This window comes from Aspergillus foveolatus (genome assembly GCF_047715535.1).
Source record: "Aspergillus foveolatus strain CBS 279.81 unplaced genomic scaffold BDW70scaffold_54, whole genome shotgun sequence".
NCBI classification, from domain to species: Eukaryota; Fungi; Ascomycota; class Eurotiomycetes; order Eurotiales; family Aspergillaceae; genus Aspergillus; species Aspergillus foveolatus.
In genome coordinates this window covers 123,947-148,222 of record NW_027396118.1, presented here as the reverse complement: position 1 = coordinate 148,222, position 24,276 = coordinate 123,947, and the positions used below count along the sequence as shown (strand labels likewise).

General features: G+C 51.3%; 10 protein-coding genes across 10 annotated transcripts; 7 read left to right on the top strand and 3 right to left on the bottom strand.

The window, feature by feature from the left end:
- Window positions 1-1,123: 1,123 nt before the first annotated feature.
- On the bottom strand, window positions 1,124-1,964 carry BDW70DRAFT_98455 (FKBP-type peptidyl-prolyl cis-trans isomerase). The gene is made up of 6 exons (XM_073745343.1): window positions 1,798-1,964; window positions 1,641-1,708; window positions 1,530-1,590; window positions 1,454-1,474; window positions 1,355-1,396; window positions 1,124-1,302 (listed from the first exon to the last, which is right to left on the bottom strand). The coding sequence occupies exons 1-6, from the start codon at window positions 1,932-1,934 to the stop codon at window positions 1,245-1,247; spliced, it is 387 nt and encodes a 128-aa protein (XP_073593169.1). The 5' UTR covers window positions 1,935-1,964; the 3' UTR covers window positions 1,124-1,244.
- Window positions 1,965-3,948: 1,984 nt separating this feature from the next.
- On the top strand, window positions 3,949-5,005 carry BDW70DRAFT_142012 (uncharacterized protein). The gene is made up of 2 exons (XM_073737863.1): window positions 3,949-4,304; window positions 4,390-5,005. Exons 1-2 carry the CDS (start codon window positions 4,075-4,077, stop codon window positions 4,577-4,579), a joined length of 420 nt encoding a protein of 139 aa, XP_073593168.1. The 5' UTR covers window positions 3,949-4,074; the 3' UTR covers window positions 4,580-5,005.
- A 170-nt stretch (window positions 5,006-5,175) lies between these two features.
- On the top strand, window positions 5,176-7,681 carry BDW70DRAFT_98436 (uncharacterized protein). Its single transcript, XM_073745341.1, has one exon. The coding sequence runs from the start codon at window positions 5,769-5,771 to the stop codon at window positions 7,497-7,499; it is 1,731 nt and encodes a 576-aa protein (XP_073593167.1). The 5' UTR covers window positions 5,176-5,768; the 3' UTR covers window positions 7,500-7,681.
- A 587-nt stretch (window positions 7,682-8,268) lies between these two features.
- Window positions 8,269-9,413, top strand: BDW70DRAFT_98438 (NAD(P)-dependent alcohol dehydrogenase). Its single transcript, XM_073745342.1, has one exon. It carries the CDS (start codon window positions 8,396-8,398, stop codon window positions 9,383-9,385), a length of 990 nt encoding a protein of 329 aa, XP_073593166.1. The 5' UTR covers window positions 8,269-8,395; the 3' UTR covers window positions 9,386-9,413.
- A 175-nt stretch (window positions 9,414-9,588) lies between these two features.
- Window positions 9,589-11,024, top strand: BDW70DRAFT_142009 (uncharacterized protein). The gene has a single exon (XM_073737862.1). The coding sequence runs from the start codon at window positions 9,664-9,666 to the stop codon at window positions 11,011-11,013; it is 1,350 nt and encodes a 449-aa protein (XP_073593165.1). The 5' UTR covers window positions 9,589-9,663; the 3' UTR covers window positions 11,014-11,024.
- Window positions 11,025-12,487: 1,463 nt separating this feature from the next.
- On the bottom strand, window positions 12,488-14,347 carry BDW70DRAFT_152598 (uncharacterized protein; the record flags this gene model as incomplete). Its single annotated transcript, XM_073739467.1, has 4 exons — window positions 12,488-13,615; window positions 13,662-13,899; window positions 13,937-14,004; window positions 14,180-14,347. 4 exons carry the CDS (start codon window positions 14,345-14,347, stop codon window positions 12,488-12,490), a joined length of 1,602 nt encoding a protein of 533 aa, XP_073593164.1.
- A 1,302-nt stretch (window positions 14,348-15,649) lies between these two features.
- BDW70DRAFT_170426 (oxidase ustYa family protein) lies at window positions 15,650-16,799 on the bottom strand (the record flags this gene model as incomplete). The annotated part of the gene is made up of 5 exons (XM_073742927.1): window positions 16,612-16,799; window positions 16,362-16,493; window positions 16,184-16,284; window positions 15,961-16,090; window positions 15,650-15,912 (listed from the first exon to the last, which is right to left on the bottom strand). The coding sequence occupies exons 1-5, from the start codon at window positions 16,793-16,795 to the stop codon at window positions 15,650-15,652; spliced, it is 810 nt and encodes a 269-aa protein (XP_073593163.1). The 5' UTR covers window positions 16,796-16,799.
- A 982-nt stretch (window positions 16,800-17,781) lies between these two features.
- On the top strand, window positions 17,782-18,396 carry BDW70DRAFT_162712 (uncharacterized protein; the record flags this gene model as incomplete). The annotated part of the gene is made up of 1 exon (XM_073741174.1): window positions 17,782-18,396. One exon carries the CDS (start codon window positions 17,782-17,784, stop codon window positions 18,394-18,396), a length of 615 nt encoding a protein of 204 aa, XP_073593162.1.
- An 820-nt stretch (window positions 18,397-19,216) lies between these two features.
- On the top strand, window positions 19,217-21,221 carry BDW70DRAFT_170425 (major facilitator superfamily domain-containing protein; the record flags this gene model as incomplete). Its single annotated transcript, XM_073742926.1, has 7 exons — window positions 19,217-19,229; window positions 19,311-19,437; window positions 19,502-19,689; window positions 19,893-20,249; window positions 20,301-20,468; window positions 20,519-20,836; window positions 20,983-21,221. 7 exons carry the CDS (start codon window positions 19,217-19,219, stop codon window positions 21,219-21,221), a joined length of 1,410 nt encoding a protein of 469 aa, XP_073593161.1.
- A 640-nt stretch (window positions 21,222-21,861) lies between these two features.
- BDW70DRAFT_152594 (alkaline phosphatase D family protein) lies at window positions 21,862-24,068 on the top strand (the record flags this gene model as incomplete). The annotated part of the gene is made up of 6 exons (XM_073739466.1): window positions 21,862-22,486; window positions 22,554-22,802; window positions 22,877-23,018; window positions 23,078-23,190; window positions 23,250-23,554; window positions 23,607-24,068. The coding sequence occupies 6 exons, from the start codon at window positions 21,862-21,864 to the stop codon at window positions 24,066-24,068; spliced, it is 1,896 nt and encodes a 631-aa protein (XP_073593160.1).
- Window positions 24,069-24,276: the final 208 nt, after the last annotated feature.

Below are 24,276 nucleotides of genomic sequence, written 5' to 3'. Positions count from 1 at the left end.
AGGACAGGGAAGGATATAATCTTGGAGGTGTTAGAGTAACAGAGAAGAAGCTTCCGCTTCAGAGGGAGGCGGTACACCCTGACGAAGATACAACAGGAGTGAATATGGTCAGTAAATAGGTGAGGGACGATGGATGCGAGAGAGGAATAGGATGGAGATATTCATTAATGGCTGCTCCGAGCAATTGCGTCGTCCTGCTCGCTTTCCAGCGTAATGGGATACAACAAACGAAAGACACAGAACGAAGATAGAGAATTGTCAGAATAGATGAGTGAAGGAGAAAGTTCCTGATGGATGTCAAGGGTATGATGGGGTTAGTGGGTGAAGAGGAAGGATGGAGGGACAGCAGTTGGAAGACACATTATAAACAGGAACACAAAGTGTAGTCATGACCAGACTACTTCCTGGATCGCGGTGATCAGAATTGCGTCAAAGACCATGGTGGTTGGTGGAGAGGTGTTTTCAGGCACAATCGATACAGGAATAGACGAGACTACTCGAAACTAGCGATGGCCCGGGACAAGAGGAGATGAGGAGCGGCATTCTTCAATGAGTTCTGAGAGCATTATTCTGGGATGTCCAGGTGAAGCTCCCTCCCTCTAACTTGCAAAATCAATGCATAACCAGACCGTTCTTGATGAGGTCACTACGACCACACCACCCGTTGAGGAGCCTCGAGAGTTGGCCTGAAGATAGTCCCAGACTCATGCATTATCTACTACAAGTCTAATTTGACCGGATATATGGCAGGCCAACAATCACTGTGTACAAAGAGGTCGAGAATCACTAACTGATTGTCGAAGCTACTTTACTATCTGACGAAACATAGGAGTATAATTTCTAACAGCCAGCCCTTTGACCTAGCCGCGCTGCTTTATGTGCAGAAACTGTACCAATACTAGGGCTATAATATGGCCTGCATAAGGGAAACGCACAAAGACTGAAATAATACGGGATCATAACAAAGAGAGTGAATAAAGTCACATTCAAACTGGGGCACATGCACCTACTCTGCTAAGTGGCAAAGCAATCTGACCAGTTAGGTGAAAGACAAGTGCACTAGCCAATGGGTGAGAGGCTCTCTCATCGAGAGCTGCAGAAGACCGTCTGTTCCAGGCTTGGCCAGCTGCCTGGCCCACTTCGGTTTAATTGCTACCCGTCGAATCAGTAATTCGAGACATGTCCATTCTAAAATACAAGATGTTGGAAAGTAGTTCCAATAGCTCCGAGAAGATAGTGCCTATTTACTCGGAATCATCGGACTGTAGAGTCTTCCCGTTGATGGCGAGGAGTTCGACGTTGCTGGGAAGCACAGTGTTAGCGGCAGATTCTGACTTGACGCGGGAAAACATACAACACCAGCGTTGAGTTCCCAGGAATAAACGGCGGGGCGCCTCTATGTATCGTTAGCAGAAATTTTCAGACATGCAACTCGTTATGGACGGATGCTTACTTCTCGCCGTAGCCGTGATGTCTGGCGTATTTCGTTTTGAGTCAGTCGATGTCGACAGGCCACGCGGAAGACTTACGGTCCGAATGTGAGCAGAGATTTCTCGCCCAAGCTCATTCGCAGGATTCCAATGTCCCATCCTGCTTCACAGTTAGTCTCGGAATCGTTCAAGGATCGTAGAATCTCAAACCTTTGATGACTTGACCCATGCCGACCTGGAAGGTAAAAGGTCTGCCGCGCTTGATGCTGCTGTCAAACCTGTCCAAGAAGTTCAAAAAGTCAGTTTATATGGATTCTGATTGAATCTAAGAGTAAGAATTGAATATAACGCAACGCATCCAGCATACCGTCGTCCGCGGTTCCACGACCGAGTCGGGTCATACAGGTAGCCATGATAGTGGACGGTGACCATATCCCCTGGTTTCGGATAGTCTACGCCATTACCAGGACGGATAATGTCTTTAATAAAGTCAATGAACCCCATTTTGTGGAATAGACAAAACGTTATCTAGACATTAAAGAGATGAAGTTAATCTGAAGTGCGTTCTTTGCCTCAGGCCAAAATCTAAAAATACACCGCCTGCCCTTTCATCCCGAATCCCTGGATGTGCACATACTCTCAGGGCTGCCTTTCATGCACCAGCTCTACAATACTTTATGAGATGCAGCTGATGCCTTATTCGTTGTGTTTGCTATTACAGACTGGGACTATTAATAAAATTTATGGTCTTTTCTTGTTGAAACACTTCTAGCGCTGAAGAAGACACCCTGTGGCGCTCGACGACAATGACATGACCGAAACGGTAAAGGCTCGACAGCTCAAATGACTCGAACTCGGCAAATCTTCGAAGTGGCTTTATTCAGTAGACTTACGCTGTGAGAACATTGTCGTTAGATTCGTTGCCTCTGGCTGAGCGCAGAAGCAAAAAGAGCTGCCCTGGAGGCAGGCACAGGTGCATCCACTGCAACTTAGATATCGGTCTGTGGAAGGGAGGGCATTTTAATCTCCCTTCACGGAGATATTCGATACTTTGGAGTTACTTCCTTGCATCTGCTTGCGGCCGCAGGGCGTATCAGACGCGTCCGTGAGAACTCAGCTTACGGACTACGCGACGCCAACCCTCCATCAATCGTCCATCAGCAAAACTTACGGTACGGTCTCAGAGCCAGCATTCATGCCCATCTCGCCGGTAGCCTGGGGGCGACTGTGGCAGGGAGTTGCGGAGCTTTGCTTAAAGAAGACTCAATCCTGCGGCAACGTGGATCGAGAACGGTTTGGAAATTGAATTGCTGAAATTTTGACTGAATTAGCTATGTCCGTCTCCAGCTGTACGAAGACAGACAGGCGGACACAATCATCCGAACTCTGCGACGGCGAACAATCTTGTCTTTACGGGTGAATCTTGCGGGATTCTACCATCGCCTGCCGTTGTCACCGAGTTCGAGGTAGAATGCGACGACTACTTCATACGCGGTAGAATCATGCAGTTTAAAGCTTAGGCCTTCAAGAAGATGGTTTTATCTTGCATGGCCGGTGAGTTCTTTCTCAAATTCCATGATTAGGGTGGCCTAAGAGGCGTGATCGATTCTAGCCAGTTATCCTAGTTTCATATCGGATATTATTTGCGGTCAGCTGCGAGAAAGAGCCTGAGGGCACTGCTCCTAACCAACCAGCAGTACAAGAGCACTTCGCACAGAGAATTACAGAACGAGACCGTCACCCTTTCGACGACTGACACTGCAGGAGAAGCATTACTGGCTTGAAGGGTGAGTGATCAGCTAGGACAGGAAAACGCACGTGGGAACACCTTCGTCCAGAGCGACGAGTGTCGTGAGAAGGCGCGGAGCATCGTCGCCTGTCTTGTCATTCCGTTGGCGACAGTCAGATATCCGCTTCCTTCTCAGAAACGGTTTCTCCTCAACTCCTTCATATTGCGGGTTAACCAACGCTAACAAGCCCTGTCCACTAGACCAGCTCTCCTACCGTTCCTCCCAAAGCTCAATCCGAACGAACTATTGACGAACCCACTTTCTGCTCACAATGCAGTCCCAACCGGAAGCAAAGACTCCTCGAAAACGTCCGTCTTCCGACACCCACAAATGCCCGTCCAAAACACAGCCCGATTATCTCTATACCTTCAATGCCAATAACTTTAAACCGGTGTTTCGGTACTTTCATTTCGAGCACTTTGCCAAGCGTTTGGCCCTTTATCTTCGAACACATGGTTTATGAGAAGACAGACGTAGCTGTTTGGTGGGAAAGGACGGTGCTGTTGGGATGGTCGGGAGGTCGTAGCTCAGTGGCGAAGACTTCTACGGCCATAGTGAATCTTCAAGCAAGAAGAATGACAATATCCTTTCTATATTGCGTCTTTCCTTCCTCTTATGAGCATAATGTCGCCTTTCCACCCAGTGATGGTGTCATGTGATCTGGCCCGTCGTGCCTCTTAACAGCTTCTCACAATCTCTCCCCTTCTTGGTCTCCCGCTTCTCTTCTCCGCCACTTCCTTGAAATCAAAGTAAACAACGCTTGCCTTTATCAACCACTTTGGAGTCATAATTGCAAAGCAACTGGGATTCAGCAAATCTTTAATACGCTTTAAGAAAGTCAAAGTATTTTCAAAATGCCAGTCACAAAAACCTTCAACCTTCCCAGCAGTCCAGAATTCCTGTCACCCCGCACAGACTCAGAAAATGCCACCACGTTCTTCCTCTCTTTCCACGCCTCCGTCGACCCAAATACAGGCAAGCCATGGTGTCCCGATGTCGTTGCTGCGATCCCGCATCTGGAGGAAGTCTTCTCGGCCCCCGGGTCCCCGGACGTTGCATTCGTCGAGGTGGGACAGAAACCTGAGTATGTGCTTATTTTTCATCTTCCTCTATTCCGTCTCGTGCTTCGCAGGTCAAGTCTCGCGACCCTGTATGCTGAGTATCTGCAGGTGGAGAGATCTCTCAAATGTCTATCGGACGAAGTGGAATGTGAACAATGTTCCCACTCTGGTCCGGTTTGAGAATGTCAATGGGACGGTTAAGGAAACGGGAAGGCTCGTGGAGGGGGATATTCTTGACCGCAAGAAACTGGGAGAGTTTGTCTTCAATAAGCCTGGGGACGCCGGGGCGAGATTCTAGGTAAAAGAGCCTTTTGTTTGGTGGATTTTTTTTACGAGGGCATGAATTGACCAGTATCTTCTCTTCGTTGTAGTAGATGGTGACTCTGGATTTCAGGGCGTATGAAACTAGGTTTATTGCTGGCTTGCGCGCTATGTGGCCCTTTTGAGCGACAAGATGCGATCAGATCCTCGCCCCTGCGTATACTCTACTGTCAGAGTTAACGGCCGTCTAAGGCCTGCTCTGCAACCATTGCTACCAGTTCGGTCAGCCGCCCTGGGCCTGATGTCTCTTCTATCTTTCTACTACCTAGCTTTCAGTCGCAGGTCCCTCTTTAACCTCGCAGACTTCCTGGGAAGACCTCCGTTCCCATCATCTTATTTCGTGACTCTTCTTGGAATTAGGAAACCATTAGCTTTGTTTCAAGCCCTCGCTTTGCATCTTACCAGCTTATTTTTTCTTCTGATCAAAAGCTAATAGCATAATCACGACCACCACCACATCTACGAAGAACATCAGAATCTAGGATATGTGGCTGCTCCTTGGTACCTCCTCGGTAGAAAAAGGACCATCAGCAGAAGCACTTAAGCGTACCTGTACATGGACGCCATATGGAAAGCAAGAGTTGATAGGTTTGCTTGGAGCCCCTAGAAGAGAGAATGAAACCACACTCCCGTTCAAAAAGTAGTTGCCGCCGACTCCTCGCGTCCGTTGGTCCTCGCTGCCTAGACCAAAGATAACAGCAGATGTCGACTGTGCCGTCTGCAACTCATTATATCAAGATGAAGCGTCGTGGTTGGATTATGTAGAACGCCATTAGTACCATTCTCTGCTGTTGTTACATATAATAAATATATGTTTACCATAAACAGTCAATGGTCTTAACAAGCCAACCATACTCTTTAGTCGAACTGTTCCAATGAGAATTCTCCGGCTTCAGAAGTACATCTTCCAATTCAGCAACTACTCGACTTCATAACTCGATTCCGACTGTCCTTCCAAACGTTGCACTCGTATTGCGCTTGCTGGTCGAACCCAGGGGCGGGGCTTCCCACACCGGCTAGCCTGAATCCTCCTCTGACGAGGTTTGCGGTTCGAATCCGGCTGGTCGCTTCCTCTTTTTCCCCGCATTTCTCCTTTCTGCACGAAGCAGACGGCACGTCGCAACCTCTCAGCCCATTGGAAACCAGCAGGGTCCTACAACTCCAGAATGAAAATTTACGGCAAGGCAATAGTCCATGGCGCAGCCACGGGCGAGATACTCTACTCTAAAGTACCTCTCAGCTTCTGGGGCGGAGTCGAGCAGACGACTGGCGACATTATCGATCACCACCACCCCCTCTTCGGCGAAAATATCAAGGATCGTGTCCTTGTTTTACCTTCAACTCGTGGATCATGCAGTGGAAGTCTTGTGCTTATAGAGCTCCTTGTCAATCGAGTTGCGCCTGCCGCGCTTGTGTTTCGGGACAGCGAGGCGATCGTAACCACGGGCGTCATCGTGGCCCGGACGCTCCTTGGGCTATCACTGCCCGTTTACAGAGTGTCACAAGGGCAGTTCGAAGATATAGAAATTCAGACGTATCTTTCGGTTCGTGGCCCTGAGCTATTGACAAGCGATAAGCCATTGCCGCTACTCGAAGCATCGCCACCGCAGGTACCAGACACTGAAAACCACATTTACCTCAATGAACAGGACAAGGCTATTCTGAATGGCAGCTATAGTCCTGCTGCATCTCGGGCCATGGAGATTCTACTTCAGTACGCGCACCTCCAGGACGCACGGCAGCTCATCCCCGTGTCCCGCGCACACATCGACGCCTGCATTTACACCGGTCCGGCGAGTATACTCATTGCACGTAGGTTTCTTTCGCAAGGTGCTCGCGTTGCTATCCCAACGACGCTGAACTCGATATCTGTCGACCAGCGCCGATGGAGTGAAGTTGGCGTTGACAAGAACTTGGCGAGGGAAGCCAACCGCCTCGCGAATGCGTACGTTGCCATGGGTGCAGAGAGCACGTTCACCTGCGCTCCGTACCTTTTAGAGTCTCCACCAGGCGCTGGCGACACGATCGGGTGGGCGGAGTCCAATGCTGTGGTGTTCGCGAACAGTGTCCTTGGTGCACGCACGCAAAAGTATCCCGACCTGATTGACGTCTGTATCGCACTTACCGGTAGGGCGCCGCTGGCTGGAGTCCAGATTACAGAGGAACGCGCTCCGAGACTCCGCATCGACGTGACTGTGCAAAAGCACGAGGCGCTGGAGGATGCATTTTACCCGCTGCTTGGGTACGCGGTAGGAAAAGTGGTTGCGGGAAATATCCCCCTAATCGCTGGACTGGAGACGACGAATTTGACCAGGTCTGACCTGAAAGCCTTCAGTGCAGCCTTTGCGACCACGGCTTCTGCGCCCATGTTCCACATCTCTGGCATCACACCTGAAGCAAAGCAGTTCGATCTAGCAGGGCTTAAGCGTATTCGACTCGCCGACGATAACCTGCTCTCCGCTCTCAACGGCCTTACCACTGCCGCAGATGACTCCGTCGGCCTTGTCTCACTCGGAAACCCGCACTTTTCTCTTGAAGAATTTGCTCGTTTCGGTGAACTGTGTACTGGCCGCCGTAAGGCGGATTCAGTCCAGGTTATCATCACCACCAACCGACAGGTTTACGTTCAGGCGTGCACTGCGGGACATGTCGGTGCAATCGAGGCTTTCGGGGCTCAAATACTCACAGATACCTGCTGGTGCATGATGTCAGAGTCAGTGGTGGATTCTTCTGTGGTGAACCTCATGACCAATTCGGCCAAATACGCGCATTATGCGCCGGGAATAATCCGCCGGGGGGTGCATTTTGGGTCATTGAAAGACTGTGTCGCCGCGGCGGAGACAGGGAGAGCAAAATCTGGCCTAAATTCCTGGCTATCAGCTGTTCAACCAGCGTGATGTTGAGTTTGCTCTCGATGCCGTCATCTCCTTCCTTCAAGGTCCCCGTGTGTTGGAATATTTATTTGCTACGGGATGTGCCTCCCGCAATCTAGTCTTGTCAGAGCTGTCCTACACTTTGGGCATTCTCAAACCCGCCATCCTCCCGGCGGGCTCTGATTTATACCACACTACTTCCGCTCATCTAGCAAGATCCAAAGCCACCGAAACCTTCACAAGCACAATCCACGATGCGAAATGTCGTCCCCGTTCTCGAGCCTGTTCATACAAACTGATCAGGTATCCACTATGATGAAACGGCAGTGACGCGGCACACAGCCGGGATTGAAAAAAATTGAAAAGGAAAGTCTGGCCAGCCGAGGCTTAGATGTTCTGGACTTTTACAGGCGCATGAATAATGCTGTTCATGACTGCCTTAGGGATAAGGCAACAGACCGCCACCGTCCAGTTGGGTCCAAACTGGCACGAGCGATCTGCAACGGTCGGTTCTGCCCGCCAGGGATGCACCATGGTTATAAGCATCGAGTACAGACAATACCAAACAGGGTGTAGCGCATTCTTGGAACCATTCTTGAAACCTCTTTGCTCTTCGGCGTCGTCGAGGTGCTTGAATGATGATGTGGTTGTGTAAGGGTCGGGCATTGCCCCGACCGTGGATTGTGATCTCACACTCCTTAACCTCCAACTAGTCGATCAAAAGATCTAGCCGCTCTTTGGCGTACTGCGACAGTCAGCCGTTAGCCAGCTCAGGGCCGGTTGTGCCGGAATGAACTGGCTGAGTTCGGTCCGCATGAGGTCATCATGAACCGGAACTGTGACATCACAAAAAAGATGCGATAAGAACTCGACAAAGCCAGCTCGAACCGGGACAGCATTGAACAGAATTAATTTTCAAAATGTCGTTCAGAGTCTTCAAAGGATCCGAAAAGGGGGTCATCGAATCCACCACCAAGAAGCCCGCCATCGAGGGGGACAAGGTGCTCGTCAAAGTCTCCCACTCAGGCGTCTGCGGCACCGACCTCCACTATAAGGCCGCCGACATGGTTCTCGGGCACGAGGGCGTGGGATACGTTGAGGAGGTCGGGCCGGATGTCAAGGACCTGAAGAAGGGCGACCGGGTCGGCTGGGGCTACGAGCACGACTGCTGCGGTCGCTGCAAGCACTGTCTGTCCGGCTTCGAGACCTTCTGCCCCGAGCGCGCAATGTACGGTCTGGCAGACCTGGATCAGGGCTCGTTCGCCAGCCACGCCGTCTGGCGCGAAGCGTTCCTGTTCAAGCTCCCGGACGGGCTCGATAACGAGTCGGCCGCGCCCCTGATGTGCGGCGGATCGACCGTGTACAACGCCCTGGTGGGCGCCGAGGTCACGCCCACAGACACCGTCGGCGTCGTGGGAATCGGCGGGCTAGGACATCTAGCCATCCAGTTCGCTGCGAAGATGGGCTGCTACGTGATCGTCTTCAGCGGGACGGACTCAAAGAAGGACGAAGCCATGAAGCTGGGCGCGAAGGAGTTTGTCGCAACAAAGGACGCCAAGGAGCTCAAGACCAGTCGCAAACTCAACAATCTGATCGTCACGACGAGTTTCCTGCCGGAGTGGGAGCTGTTCCTGAACGTCCTGGACAACCGCGCGACCATCAGCCCGCTGACGGTCTCGGACAAGCCCTTTACAATCCCGAATCAGGAGATGCTCGTCAAGGGCCTGCGCGTGCAGGGCGGGATCGTGGCGGCGCGCCAGGTGCACCGCGAGATGTTGGAGTTTGCAGCCTTCCATGGGGTGAAGCCGATCGTGATGCGGTATCCGATGAATGAGAAAGGGATCAACGAGTGCATGAAGACGCTAGAGGAAGGGAAGATGCGGTACCGGGGCGTATTGGCCGCGGAATAGCGGTCGCATAGTGGCTTAACTTTTTGGTAGTGCTGGTAGTCTACTGTAATTTTTTCTAACTTCGTTCTAACAGCGTTCGGGACTGGGACTGGCCCGTGGGCGATGGATGATGGTTCAGGTGGGATGACGCGAATGATGACGACGCCGTCGATCCTGATACTTCCCCCCCGGCCGCTATAATAGTAATTCTCCCCTGTCGGTCTGTCAAACTGCCTGTTTTCCTCTCATCTAGACTCAATTGACCTTCCACAATCTTATCGCACGAACAATCAATGTAAATGTTCTCCCTTTCCCAGCGGGCGCACCGCCGCCTCCTCCTGCTCTTCGCCGCCGTCCTCCTTGGCCATTTCTACTTCGCCTACACGCACTATTATGGACGCCCCCACCACTATTCGACCGATCCCGAGTCGGGGCCCGCGTACTCTATTAATGGCCGCATCCCGGCCGACTGCCCACCTCTCCCGGGCCTGGAGAACATCGTGCTCGTGCTCAAGACCGGGGTCACCGAGTCCCAAACTAAACTGCCGATCCACCGCAACACGACTCTCCGCTGCGTACCCAACTATATTGTCTGGAGCGACTATGACGAGGAAGTCGCCGATATCCCCGTCCACGATGTCCTCTATAACGAATCGTCGGCGTTACACAATCTCCCCGATTTCAACCTCTATATGCGCGTGCAGGAGCAGGGCCGCCAGGCGCTCACGCAGACTGACCTGAGCGGGATCAGGGAAGAGTCCACGGCGTTTGGGAAGAGCAATCCCGGCTGGAAACTGGATAAGTGGAAATTCGTCCCGATGATCTCTCATACACTCCGAGTCTTCCACCAGCCCGAGGCCCGCTGGTATATTTTCATGGAAGCAGATACCTATATCCTGCTCCCGTCGCTGCTGTCGTGGCTGTCGACCCTCGATCCTAACCAGCCCTGGTACCTGGGGAACCAAATGCAGATCCGTGATATTCTCTTTGCGCACGGTGGATCCGGGTTCATCCTCTCACGACCTGCCATCGAAGCCGCCAATAACATCATCCTCGATAAGCGGGGGTACTGGGATGCGATCACCCAGAGCGAATGGGCGGGCGACTGTGTTCTCGGCATCCTCCTTGGCCAGGCCGGTGTGGAACTCACCTGGTCGTGGCCGCTGCTGCAGCTCTCTCCGCCGAAGGAGATCGAGTTCTTTGGACTGAACTACGGTCGCAGGATGTGGTGTTTTCCAGCCGTGAGTTTTCACCATCTTGACCCGAGCGAGATCAAGGAGCTGGTACGTGCCGAGCGGGGGATTGCCGGCCGGAAGGGCGTTGTCGAGCCGGTGCTCTGGCGGGATGTCTTCTATACGCTGGCGCGTCCGGCGATGGTCTCGGAAGATGCTGATGGGATACGAAGGGGGTGGGATAATGGGGCGGCCGAGGAGAAGGGGAAAGTGGATTCCGTGGAGACGTGCAAGAAGCTCTGTGAGAGTGACAAGTATTGTCTACGGTTTGTGAGGAGAGCGGATGGGGTTTGCGCGTTTGGGCGTGATGCAAGGATCGGCGAGGAGAAGATGGGCGCGGAGAGCGGTTGGATGACGGATAGGATTGATAGAGTGGCCAGGATGCTGGGAACTTGTCCGAGAGTGGAATGGGGGTAGGATCTTTCAACATTAATTCTTGTATAATATTTGGATAATGAATTATGACTTTCACTTTTGATATATGGCATAGAGGTAATACGGTCAGGAGACTGGCCGGTGTCCTTCCAAACACCCATGAACAGTTCTTGCCTATGATACTGAATATACAGGGATCAATAGCTGGTCCAGCGTTAGTTCATGTGCCCACCGCTCGCATCTATCACACTTCGATAATGACCACCGAAGATGCAAAAAAGCCAACCGGATCGGCGTCGAACTAGGGTGACGCGAGATAGACGTCAAGCACCAGGATGAGTTGTAGCTTTGTTGTCCAGAGCATTTTGACTGGGTACGAGATTGATTCATTCATGATGGAGAACGAGACCAGGTTTCCTTCCGGCTGGCTTTCCGGCTGGAGAAGCGGTGCGATTGAGGTGCCAGCATCGTCCATCAACCGGGGGAACACAAAGAGTGCTGAGGACAGTTGGGTAAGTAAGTACGTGAACTCTGGAAACTCTTAGCAGTGTTGGTTAGCCACCCCTTTGCTACGGGAAAAGATATGACAGATTTGGGTTTGGCAGGCAGAGAGCGGACCGTGCAGACGTCGTCAGTCTTTAGGATGATTGGATGAGAGTAATGCCTTGATCTTGCTTTGACCCTCATTTACTTCTCTAAAAATGGTTCTCAAATGTATGGGATTGTCAGGGTGAGGTAATAATGGCTGGAAGGCTCCAGTAGAGGGCTCTGTTCAGCTTCGTTCCTACCAGCCTTGCCAAATGATAAAGGAGTGGAAAACATGTCGCCCCCTGCAATGAATTCAAAGCTAAATAATGCTTGCTATCTTTTCTGGCTATGCCGAAACATATTACTTACATCACGTTCAAGCGGTCGATGAGCTCGGGGATGGATATGGTCATTGCTTCCCCCGTCGTACCGTCAGAGCTAGAGCTAGAATGTGAATGTTACGCGAGACGTGGACGAGAACGACCTGGAGGATCACACGGGGCGGGGAGGTGAGGCGGTTACATGTAGGTGAACGACGCGCTTCTCGTCGGGTTCACACTTAAAGGATTGGTTGAAGTGCCGAATAGGGGATTATCAGGTATTCTCATTGGGTGAATATGTAGCCTCTATGAGCTTTAGTAATTGTGATGCGTTGACATGACAAGTTCGCAGGACCGAGCTCTGAGGGTGTTTTTGCGGTAGGGTCATGGGTTTGATCTTGGGCGGCAACAGTCAACATTTTGCTCTTATAAGCTACATTTGAACAGGTCTATAACAGCATCTGCTTTGATACTATAATCAAGGCATGATTTATTCATTTCTAATTGGTCTTTGTACCAGGCCGCGTGGATGGTGTTCCTGAAGGCCTCGGGTACCTCCACAACCCTAACTCCAGACCAGATTATCAAGCCAGCCCTACCCTTACTCGTTACAACGAGAATCAAATCAACCCAGCGCACCAAAGGACAACAACAGAACAAACCAAGCATTAGACCTTATCAATATCCTCCATCTCAAAAATCGGAATATTCCCCTCATAGTCTAAAGTCTCAGGCCCAAATTCCGGCGAATCACAGTAGTCAGGATCCCACTCAAGCTCTGCAGGAGGCTCACCAACCTTGACCTCAATATGCCGGATCTGGTAGGGTTGCAGGATTCCCTTCTTAACCAGCTTCCGCAGGAAATGTATACAGAAGAATTCGCTTGACTGCGGGGGCGTCTGCCGGAAGGCACGGCGGAAATCCTGTCGCTGCGCCTCGGTCATTATGCCCACACCGATCCGGCGCTTGAGGTAGGACGATTTGAAGGGTTGCGGTTCATCCACAAGTCGACGGTAGTGGTTCGTTTCCTCGATCCCCCATCCAATGCAGTGGTACCAGGCGCAGTCGCCCATGGGGTCTGCGAGGTGAGGCGGGGACCGCACGATCACCGCGTAATGCTCGCTCTCCTCGTCGGTCTCATCTGCAATCCCAACATAGATCTGGTAAATGATATTGGAGGATGGGCGGCTCACTGATTGAGTCGATACGGTTGGAGCGCCCAGCTTGTCTCCTTGGTACCCAACAATTGTGTATTGTATTTGCTTGTAGCCGGCATTAGAGGGCTTGGGTGTCGGTGTCGCTTGGGAGGTGGCTGTTTCCCAGCTTTTGGCGTCGTTGGAAAGCTTATTGCTGACTGTTTCTTTGGAGAAGCTGGTAATTGTAGGCGAACATGGGGTTAACGCAATGGGTGTGGATTTCCGGTTGACTGGCTTCGGCGAGGCAGCATCGTCCTCGAGACCGGAGCTCGAGCACTCGAGGGGTGTAATGTACAGGCTTGATGTGCCTCTACCTGCGACCTCGTTCCGGAACAATAAGCCCATTAATGTTATAGAGAAGAATGGTAGCGAACCCGTCGACTTGAAAAGGTACTGATCAAATATGTATTGACGATATTGATCGAACTGTCGGGATGCGATGAAGCTGATAAATTCGAAAAGTGGGCTCGACGTCTTGACTGATTTTCTGTTTAGTCCCAAAGTGCTTTGCTCCGTACATCTTAAATCGAGTACATGGACACCTAACTCGACCTTTTGGTTATTCCGTTGTCTGTCAGAGCCAGATCCAGGAAACGGTACCTGGGCTTTGTCCACCGCTACAAGCTTTAGAGCTGGCATTGTATACCACACCAGTTTCAACAGCATCGTATGTTTGATGCCCACATTGGGCCTCTTTATCGGCACGCTGTCGGGACAGTTCGGTTGGCCTTTGTGCTATATTTGCGCGATTTGTCCCAGCTTGAATGGAGCCGTATTGTTCCAGATTGAAAGACTTCTTGGTAATCTTGGTGGTTCTCGCGTCAGCTAAGGAATCAACATCGCTCGAACGTTGGGTACAATCAGAATCCAGCGGCTTGGATGGCCTCGTCTCTGGCATAAACTCGTTCCATCTTCTGAGACGATGCAGTAAAACCGCGGTGCTGATCCGAGTGGTCAACATAATCGCTAGGACCGACGGCGAAACAAAACTCATGCGCCGTTAAAAGAGTTCAATATGGGTACCCCTTGGAGATTACTCTCAAATATTGCGATAATGCGGTGTTGTTGATGATATCCAAGTCCAGTTGATCTATCGTCTGAATCGAAGCCTAATCACGTGTTCACAAAGTGAGGTTATTCACCCAGTCATTCACTATATAGAACCCACCCGTAAATGAAAGTTGGGCTGGGTCTGCAGAACAGTAAGGCCTTGGAATGCATTGCGATAGGATACAGGCATACCCCTGAAATGCCTTTCTGTTGTCCTCCGGTGAAGCGCTTGCTGCATAAATCGCTCAGAGTAAGACCTTCCAACTCGTAGGCCCAGAACATCCCATCTATAGGTATTGCGTGGCGGATCCCCCATAAGGGCTGGGGCCTTGGGGGAGTAATATTTCTAAGCATGGATGAATTTGAAGCCAAGTTCAATTTGGGACGGGGCACCGCCATGTGTTTCTTGGTGTACTAATTGTTTGAGAAGGGATACCTGTACTAGACGAGAGAAACACATAAAAGAATCTAAGTGTGAGGTTCATTATTTGGTCTGTCTCCGGCTACCGATGGCCAGGCTCAGATGTCTTTCATAAAGCAGCCTACCGAGGCAAAGCACCTTGGGCCAGAACGAGCAGTCTTACTGACCCCCCCTCGCAGGGAGCCAGAGCACGCTGCTGGAAAGCAGACTCAGCTTAGGGCACCAAGGATGAAAGTGAATTACCAGAACTTACACTAGGTAAATAGGGAGTCTTTCACCCGGGGAAATCATACAGTAATCTCCGCCGCTTCAGAGAAATAGTGCCAAGACAAAGTAGACGACATATAGCTAGATAAATATATGGACAAATACTAGTACGATAATGTATTCTTACCGTACCGTCCAGGCGCATATAGTGAACGACGGAGAGTTTTCCTGTCCGCTGTCTTGGAGGGTACGGCGGCTACACCCATATAATAGACTGATATAGCTGGGCTTCCTTGGAGTCCCATGCGTCCTGCAGGTAAGTACCCCAATATGCGCCCAACACTTACCACGCCTACCATTACACCTCATATTGATCATCACTCCATAGGCTATTCTTATTGCCAAAGTATTACTTGCATTAGAGTCGTCTTCGAATTCTGATCAGGCGTTAGACAAGCGATGCGACACGTTCAAGATCTTCCACGTCCGGTGGAGATATTCCTTGACGAAGCTGGGGATTCCGTCTGGCGACTCCCACGTAATATTGAGTCGGAAATCGCAACTATAGAGACAGTATGCCATGTCAAGCATCAACAGCGCACCCCTCTAGCAGCAGGGAGAGAAGAAAATATTCGTGAGGCCGACAGCTCAGACGATGAAGGGAGCGAAAACAGAAGCGACTTTGCTACTGACGTTGTAGGTCGACTGGGAACAGGCACCGCAAAGTCAATCAGGATGATTTTTCTGGACCAGCTAGCTGATTTGATTGGCGCAAGAAGGAAGCAGACTACGTTACTTGCACCTCTTTGATGGAGGGCAATGAGGAGGCCACGATCTTCGTGGCGCGCAATCACAGCGTTTCTATGCCCTCGATCTGCTCTAGACATTCACCACACAGCTATTTTATTTACTGATATCGCCTTGTACATAAACCCAAGCCTCTTCCCACCCTCTTTTCATGGAACTTCACTCATAACTTTATCTTTTTGTGGCGGGACCAAGAAGTCAGCGGGTGCACCATCAGCCCCATGTCCATGCGCAGGCAAAGGTAACTGATTTCTCTCTGCCCACTCCCGAATGTCCTCAAAGTTCCGACAAACGTGTTCCGTATTGAAGTCAACGAAGGGACTAGGATGGTTCGGGTGGACCCAGACCTGCCCTAGGACGCCGACGTCAATCGTGCACATTAGCTGTTGGCGGAGAATGTCAAGGCAATGTGCTGGTAGGTGTTAGAGTGCATGTGTCCAGCAGGATGACGGCGACATACAAACATGTTTCTGGACGATAAAGTCATCGTTCCGGAATGCGCCGTCGCCTTTTGTGCGGTAGTATTCATAATTATAGTAGAGGGATTGGCGGAGGAGATTCTGTGCAGTCAGTGTCAGCGATCTTTTACTCTCTCGCCCTCACTTGCTACTGATGTCTTTGCGCTCCTGAGTTGGCCAATATGGTATACTCACCAAGCAATGCAGATGGTGAAGCCCCTCGACATTTGCCGGATATCCACCACCGTGGGCCTCGCTGATCTGGACGTGATCCGGTGTGATCCCGGACCCGGCTGCTTCTTCGACTGAGACGCGGATAGGCCTATCTGCACGCAACACGGGTCAGAATGAATTGAACGGAGCTCACTTAGGATCAGAACGCAATAGCCAACCAGCGACGTACAATTCGCACCCAACGCCTCCCAAGCCGCATCAACCTCTGGTCCCGCATCCTGGCGATAGACGTTTTCTTTCAAGAAGGAGCCGTTAAATCGCTGGCGGTGATACTTGATAGGAACGTTCGCGATGACCGGTGCTGACAGCTTGCATTAGTTACAGGGGATGCAAAGCCGAGAAGGGGAGCATGCAATAATGGGAGGTGTGTCGCGAGCAAACATCATCCAGATCATCGCGTTGGTATCCGATAAAAATACCGATCATGCAAGACAGTGCCGTGGCGATGATGAACAGCACTATCGTCCAACCAAGGCTACTCCCTAAGTATCGCGCTGCTTTGTTGCTTTGCCGGCTCCATGGGTATACAGCTTCGCTGTCGTCAAGGAGCCTGTCGTGGTCCTTGGTCCTGTCTTCCGAACCTTTACCTGCCGGACGCATCATGTCGAGGGGAAGAGCCTTAAGCGGAAGATAGTTCATCAGGAGGTCTTCTAAGGAACAAGAAGGAGCGTCCTTATTCCAAGGATGATCTAAATTCTGGACTTCCCACGACGAAGGAAGGGAGCGGGGGGAGGAAGGCTCCCGATCCGCAGTGTTTGTTCACTGTCAGTCCCATGTTATCTGTAGTATAGCAATCAAATGATCCCGTTCCCAGCCAATAGCAGAATTGGCGGATATCTCAAAGGTAACATCGGCATTTTTCATTGTTCAACAGTATGGGGCGAATGGAAACGAGATGCCATGCGGGTGTCCAACCCGTCGGCTGTTAACGGTGACGGGATGACAGCGATCGCGTAGCGACAGCTCCCTTCAGCTGCGCAGTAGGAAAAGCTTGTCAATGATTTCAAGAGATTGGAGTGGAGATGTTCTGCAGGCCTGGATGTAATGTATGGGAAAGTGTGCAAGGGAACCTTGGAAGCCAAGCAAGGAGTTTTGAAGATCCAGAGACGAGAAGAGGGTACAATGCAGGACCTCCCATTGAACCCCTTCAACGAATAAGGACGAAATGGCAAGGGGAAACTCAGACAAGCCGTCCGAGACCTCGCTTATCCGGTTGGACTCTGTGTAAGGATCGTGGTGACACCGCATCCGCATCCTGAGCCTTCAATCAAACACTCTACTGCCGGAAGATGGGATCATGCACCACCAAACACCCTTTCTCACCTCCTCGCCCGTCTTGGTGCGCGCGGGGGAGGAAAAGAAATGGGGGGCTTACGCGTAAAGACGGAAGCAACTGCGATGATCTCGTTCTGACATCTATCAGATCGTCAGCCCTTAGAACATAAATACGGCTGGCATCCTAGGGCCTCCAAGACTGGCAGACTCACCCCTGTTCCTTCTTTTCAACTGCCAGTCCAGCTTTCCTGTATAAGGAGACGCCAACAAAACCCTCTCACTTCACGCAACCCCGTAGTCTAGACTCGCCAGCCATGCACCTCATCCCTGTCGGACTTTTGGCCCTGACGGCGCAGCTGGGCCTGGTTCTCTCTCGACCGATGGGAGATGGCGCCTCGGAGTCTGGAAAAGTCACCCCGGAATGGACGCTCAGCATGCTCAATACCTATGAGCACTCTGCCAACCTGCGCAGAGACCGCAATCACGATGCGGCGATGATGGGCCCCAGCACCAACAAAAACGAAAAGGTACCCGACTGGTCACTTGAGACGGGCATGGAGGATACAGCTCCCACTCAACCAAATACCAACGCTGCAAGGATGATCTCTCCCGACGGAAACATGAAAGAGAAGACCCCGGACTGGACACTCGGTATGGACGCAGACATGGTTTCTGAACACACCGACTCCAACTCGAAGATGATGGATAGCCAGAATCTCAACGCCAACGTCAAGCGCCAGACTGTCGTCCCGATCCCCAGCTCGAGCGTTCCGGTATCGCCTTCAGCCAGCCCTACTGCTTCCACTACGACCAGTCCCACCCCATCACCCACTGTCCCTGGCGACTATGGCAGCTATGGAGAGTATGGGAACTACGGGGATTATGCTAGCTACGGAGACTATGACGGCGCTATCTTGAACACTGAGTAGACGGTGATATTATGCCTCACCTAATAGTTCTACTACTCGTTGGTTCTTAGAAGTGGGCAAAAATTTTACTTCGTCGCTCTATGTACGTGCTAAGAACATCCTTTCTTGCATTTGTTGAGCGCAAAGGTGAATAATTATTGTGCACTCATTTATGAAATTTTGTACAACTGGCGCTATGCAAGACAAAATAAAGCAATGCAATTTGTGAGAGCGAAAATGACTAGTACAAACCTCCTATGCAAACTCATGCAGGGCATGTAGATCATCCAATATGCCTCCCAATCCAGACTTCCGCCTTTGTAGGTAGTATCCAAGCATTCCTTAGACTCACAATAATCTAAAGAATGCGTCCATATTGATCTGGTGATCGAAATTGTTGGAATTCTAGAACAAACCCAGTCGCGATTTACAACCGCTCCAGTCTAGATATCAATATATCAAGCAAGGTGCCGATCACGAGATAGAATCCCTGTTGGAATCCAGATCCAGAGAACCTCGACCGTCCCACCGCATGTGCGCCGCATTGTAGCATCGACTCCTTAGCATCCTGATAAGCAGGTAGAAAATGGCGAGCGGCACAGAGAGCCGAATCCTCTCGACACCAGTCAGTCGGTAGGCAAGGAGGATGCTGCGGCCAAAGTTCGAGTTGATGTGGCAGGATGGATGCAAATACCTCGCGTGGTTTGAACCTTCTAGAGCTCGCGAGCTGACAGAATGGGTATATATATCTCCATGTTCTGGGGCGTAGCTGGAGTTGATATTGCTCAACCTTAGAAACACACATCTATATAAACCATCACTTGACAAAGAGTTTATTGCGATGAAGATTCAGGGTATGCCAAACTCGAACCTCAACCAAGCTGGCCTGGACTCTGCGCAACTTCAACAATACTAACACATGCGATACTCTCAAGAGGATAAAAACTTGGAGAACGCCGAGAGTGCGCTGAGTTCCATCAATGAGCGCCGGCTCATGATGAAGATAGATCTCCGCTTATTGCCGATGCTCTGTGTTATGTACATGATTACTTTTCTGGATAGGTGTGCTTCGCGTCTGGTCTTTGATTTACGTCAGGTCCCTTACTAAATTCTATTCATGAGACAGGGTCAACATCGGAAATGCCGCCGTTCTAGGAATGCGGGATGATCTGGACATGGTAGAAGGAACAAAGTACAACGCCGCGCTGATGATATTCTTCATTCCATATATCCTATTCGAGATTCCATCCAACATCCTCCTCCGCAAACTGAAGCCGCATGTCTGGCGTGCGTATCTCGCAAATCTGGGAGAGCGTGGGCTCTGATCTGACAGCTGGTAGTCTCCTTCTGCGTCTTCAGCTTTGGCCTCATCTGCATCCTGCAAGGTTTGGTACAGAGTTGGGCCACGCTCATGGTAACGCGCTGGTTCCTGGGGATGTTTGAAACGGCGATGGCGCCAGGATGTACCTACTCCTCTGCCTACCCATCACCCTATTCTATCTAATCAAGTGAAACAGGCTTATACCTGCTCGGCATGTGGTACAAGCGGTCCGAAGCGCAAAAACGATACAGTATCTTCTCCTGCTCGACCATATTAGCCGGTGCATTTGGTGGTCTTCTGGCGTCCGCCATTGGAAAGATGGATGGGGTAAGAGGGTACGGCGGGTGGCGGTGGGTGTTTATCCTTGAGGGCCTGGCCACGATCGTTATGGCGGTCATGGTCTACTTTGCTCTGCCAGACTTTCCGGAAGACTGCAAGTGGTTGAGTGAGAGGGAGTATGATCATATCAGGGACAAGATGGGGGCTGAGACGGGACGCTTGAATGGGGATGTGCGAATGGGATGGCGGGATATCGCTGGGGTTTTCAAGGACTGTGAGTGCTGAGGTATTGAAGCTCGTCCGCCGGCATCCTGACGTGGTCTAGGGAAGGTATTCATCGGTGCCTTTATGCTGTTTGGACAGATTGTCAGTGGTTACGGTACCTGCCCCTCGTCCAGAAACAAACGGTTCGAGCTAGTTATATATGGAGATACTGACATTGCAGGCTACGCCTATTTCGCGCCAACCATCATCCGTACATTCGGCTATGGGGGTACTTGCTTTCCTTCCTGTAACCACACACACTCTAATAAGACCATACAGAGATCAAAACCCAACTCTATTCCGTGCCCCCATGGGCCGCGGCCTTTGGCTGCACCATGTTGGTCGCCACGCTCTCCGACTTCTTTCGGCACCGCTACGCCTTCACCATGATCGGGATGTTGATTGGGATAGCCGGGTACGGAGTCCTCCTTTCAATCCGGGACACAGCACACCATACAATTCAGTATGGCGCGCTGTTCATGATCACTTGCGGCTGCTTTAGCGCCTCGCCGGTGTTCCTTTGCTGGTTTGGGATGAATCTGGGCGGACATACCAGACGGAGTGTGGGGACGGCATTTCAGATAGGGTTTGGGAATAGTATGTCTTCATGCTTTGCTGCTGATTTTATTTCCTTCCCCTTCTCCTTTTTCTACTTCTTCCTGTTCTTCTGCTTTCTTTTTCTTTCTTTTTTTTTTTGCTTTTTGCCTGCGTTGGACTAAAGAAAGGTACTGACAAGTGCGCAGTTGGCGGTATTATCGCAACATACTCTTTTTTGGAGAAAGATGCACCCCTTTACCGAAATGGATATATTATCGGTCTGTCATTTGCTTGTTTATCTGCTACCATGTCGACGGTTTATTTCTTCGCTGTCAGGTACGAAAACCGGAAGCGCGAGCGGTTAATGGCGCAGGGTAAGGAGGTTACAGTGGAGGAGGAGGAGAGGCTAGGTGATCAGGCATGCACGTATAGATACGCCTATTGAGGCCACGCTGTCTGGATTCGGAGACCGGCTATTATTCGCTAGGGCAAGAGGATTGAAGACCTGGCATTGATTACAGATTGCAGGCGTCTCTTTGGCGGAGCGGCGACGCCAATGCTTGGCCTGGCTTGGCCTGGCTTGGCCGTAAGGGACAAGAATGATCGACATCAGGCTCAGCGCCAATGAGGAGAGAAAGTGGCTGCACGGGGAAAAAGGCTTGTCGATGTCATGTTTAATGCTTGTGCACCGTTTCTCCAATTCCTCTTGGCTGACTGCGGTCTCAATCTAACCTAGCTTCCAATCTTCGGCTACCTGCTTGCTCTTTCCGCGGCGCTCGTCTATCGCAATAGGCCATGGTTGGATATCGGATCTCGCGGGTCCTCCAGAGCAGGATCCAGGGCAGGAACACGGGTACCTGGCAGTCCATGTGTCTGAGAATGCGTTTGCTATTGGTGTTATATCCCCAGCAGTCGGATAGTGTGTCTCGTGCAAGATGCGTTCGAATTAAGTAAAGAGTTCGAGAAAAACGAATAGTATAAATAGGCCGATCAAAGTGTAGTGTCCAGATCTCATCGAAAGTATCAAAGTTGGGACAAAGCAATCGAGGTTCTGCCTTCGAGCTCTATTGCAGCTCACAGAGGAAATGGTCACCACAACAGCCCTTGGGCTTCTCTCCCTTCTCTCGCTGACAGCTCCCTCCCTGGCCAGCTACTCTGTGAACCTCAACTACCGCAGCCCCTCGCTCAACAAGGATCACATCAACCTCGGCATAGACACTGCCAAAATCAATCGGCGCAGTCTCGTCAAACGTTCGGAGCCGTCCTATGCGCCATCGCAGCTTTCCTTCACCCACAGCGTCGCTTCCGGCGACCCTTATGCCGATAGCGTGATCCTCTGGACGCGGGTCGCGCCATCACTTAACGCTTCAGATAGTGAGGTTCCAGTTTCTGGAGATGTGCCACTGTACAATCATGACAATGAGAAATACGCCAAGGCGTCGGCGCACCCTATCTGCGTAGAGTATCGCGTGTTCGAGGACGAAGACGCGACCAGTGTCGTCGACCAGGGACGTGTCTTCACAAGCAGTGACGTTGACTATACAGTCAAGGTGGAAGCGACTGGACTCGAGCCGTTCACGACGTATTGGTACCAGTTCAACGTTTGCGACTCGAAGAAGGTGTCGCCGCTGGGACGGACCAAGACAGCTCCTGCAGCCGACCAGGATTTGAAGGAGGTGAAATTGGCTGTGCACTCTTGCAGTAATTATCGTGCGTTCTCTCCCACTCCCCCCCTTCAGCAGTATGCTCTCCAGCTGACGAGTCTGGGTGGGTAAAGCGAATGGCTACTTCAACGCCTACGGCAATGTTGCTCGCAAAGACAAAGTCGACTACATCGTGCACTTAGGGGACTACATCTACGAGTATGAGAATGGTGTCCCGGGCGTCGACGAGCGCGCCGTGGTCCCGCCTCGCGAGATCTTCACTCTCTATGACTACCGCACGCGGCTGGGACAGTACCGCACCGACGAGGATCTCGTCGCCAGTCATGCGAAGTTTCCTTGGATCCCTGTTTGGGACGACCATGGTGCGTAGAGGTTTTACCTTTGTCCACTTCCCAACATTGCATTGTACAAGATTGTAATAATTGGATGGGTGCAGAAATCGCAAACAACGGCTACCGCGATGGCTTCAGCGGTCTTCGCAACACGGAGGACAGCTTCCTCAACTATGGACCGCAGATCAGCGTCGACCAGCGCAAGATGAATGCTGTTCGGGCTTATTTTGAGTGGATGCCTATCCGGTTTGTTCCGTCCAGCTTATTACTTCCATCCTGAACAATGACTGACGGCGAGCTCACAGGCAAGTTGACATGGACGACGGCCTCCGCATCTGGCGCAGTTTCCAGATGGGTAACCTCTTTGACCTTATTATGATTGATACAAGGCACTATGATCGTTCAATCACGGACTTGAGTACAGTTTCCCTCGGGTCTTTCTATTAATCATCTACTCATACAACTAACGCAATGCAGGCGACAACTCTGAGTACATCAAGCTCATCCATGACGACACCGGACGTAGCCTCATGGGTCCACGGCAGGAGAACTGGTTCTATCGCCAGCTGTCATCTAGCAAGGACCGTGGCGCAAAATGGCGCGTCATCGGCAACCAGCTTGTCTTCGCGCATATCCAGCAGAAGAATGAAGACGGGTCCTTGAGTTTCAGCGGGGACGCGTGGACAGCGTACCGTGCAAACCAGAACCGCACGCTCAAGCACATGTATGAGAATGAAATTCGGAATAACATTAACATTGCGGGCGATACGCATGTCAACTGGGTAAGTCCAACCCCTTTTCGAAGCAGGCAGACAGACGTTGATTTGTGTCAAGGTCTCGGATATGATCTGGGAGGGCACCAAGCCCTACAACAACGTCACCGGCGCCGGCGCCGTTGGCGTCGAATTTGCCGGCACGGCCGTTTCATCCACGGGCTTGAGTAGCGTGTCCGTCGCCGATGCCGAATCGGTTGCAGAGACATACAGCATCAACCCCGAACTCAAGTGGGTGGAGGGGTACTACCGCGGGTACTTTGAGCTTCATTTGCGTCAGGATGAAGCCGAGGCGCGCTATTTCGGGTGTCCGACTGTTGCGGAGAGGAACAGCTGGGAGCTCCCGCTTGCCAATTGGACCGTTCGCCACAGTGACAGTCATTTGCAGAGACCGTTGGCGGGAGGACGTGTCGAGGCGGGCTACTTCGTCGATGGGAATGTGAAGCACAGCGAGCTTGCGGTTAATACGGAGACAGGGCAATGGGAAGCTGTGAGGTTTGAAAAGATGTTCATTGAGCATTAGAGTCTAGGTTTTGTTTTCAACGTCTTCGTGGCTAGGCTTTGCCAGACATAGCTTAGTCGCTAGACATATATCATTCCTAGCGAATGTAGGAAGCGTTGCATCTGCACATGTGGTTATTATTTGGGTCAATCTAGATCTGGACCTACAGATTCCCTCGTTATCTCAATCTGGCACCGAGTTATGGAGAATTGCTAGCAGTCCAATTCCC

Bases quoted from the DNA above. Each gene is read 5' to 3' on its own strand.
- BDW70DRAFT_142012 (XM_073737863.1), top strand. From the start codon at position 4,075: ATGCCAGTCACAAAAACCTTCAACCTTCCCAGCAGTCCAGAATTCCTG. The intron at 4,305-4,389 runs GTATGTGCTTAT...GAGTATCTGCAG, and splicing joins GAGGTGGGACAGAAACCTGA to GTGGAGAGATCTCTCAAATG.
- BDW70DRAFT_98436 (XM_073745341.1), top strand. From the start codon at position 5,769: ATGAAAATTTACGGCAAGGCAATAGTCCATGGCGCAGCCACGGGCGAG.
- BDW70DRAFT_98455 (XM_073745343.1), bottom strand. From the start codon at position 1,934: ATGGGGTTCATTGACTTTATTAAAGACATTATCCGTCCTGGTAATGGC. The intron at 1,591-1,640 runs GTTTGAGATTCT...ACTGTGAAGCAG, and splicing joins CATGGGTCAAGTCATCAAAG to GATGGGACATTGGAATCCTG. The intron at 1,397-1,453 runs GTAAGCATCCGT...AACGATACATAG, and splicing joins CATCACGGCTACGGCGAGAA to AGGCGCCCCGCCGTTTATTC.
- BDW70DRAFT_142009 (XM_073737862.1), top strand. From the start codon at position 9,664: ATGTTCTCCCTTTCCCAGCGGGCGCACCGCCGCCTCCTCCTGCTCTTC.
- BDW70DRAFT_98438 (XM_073745342.1), top strand. From the start codon at position 8,396: ATGTCGTTCAGAGTCTTCAAAGGATCCGAAAAGGGGGTCATCGAATCC.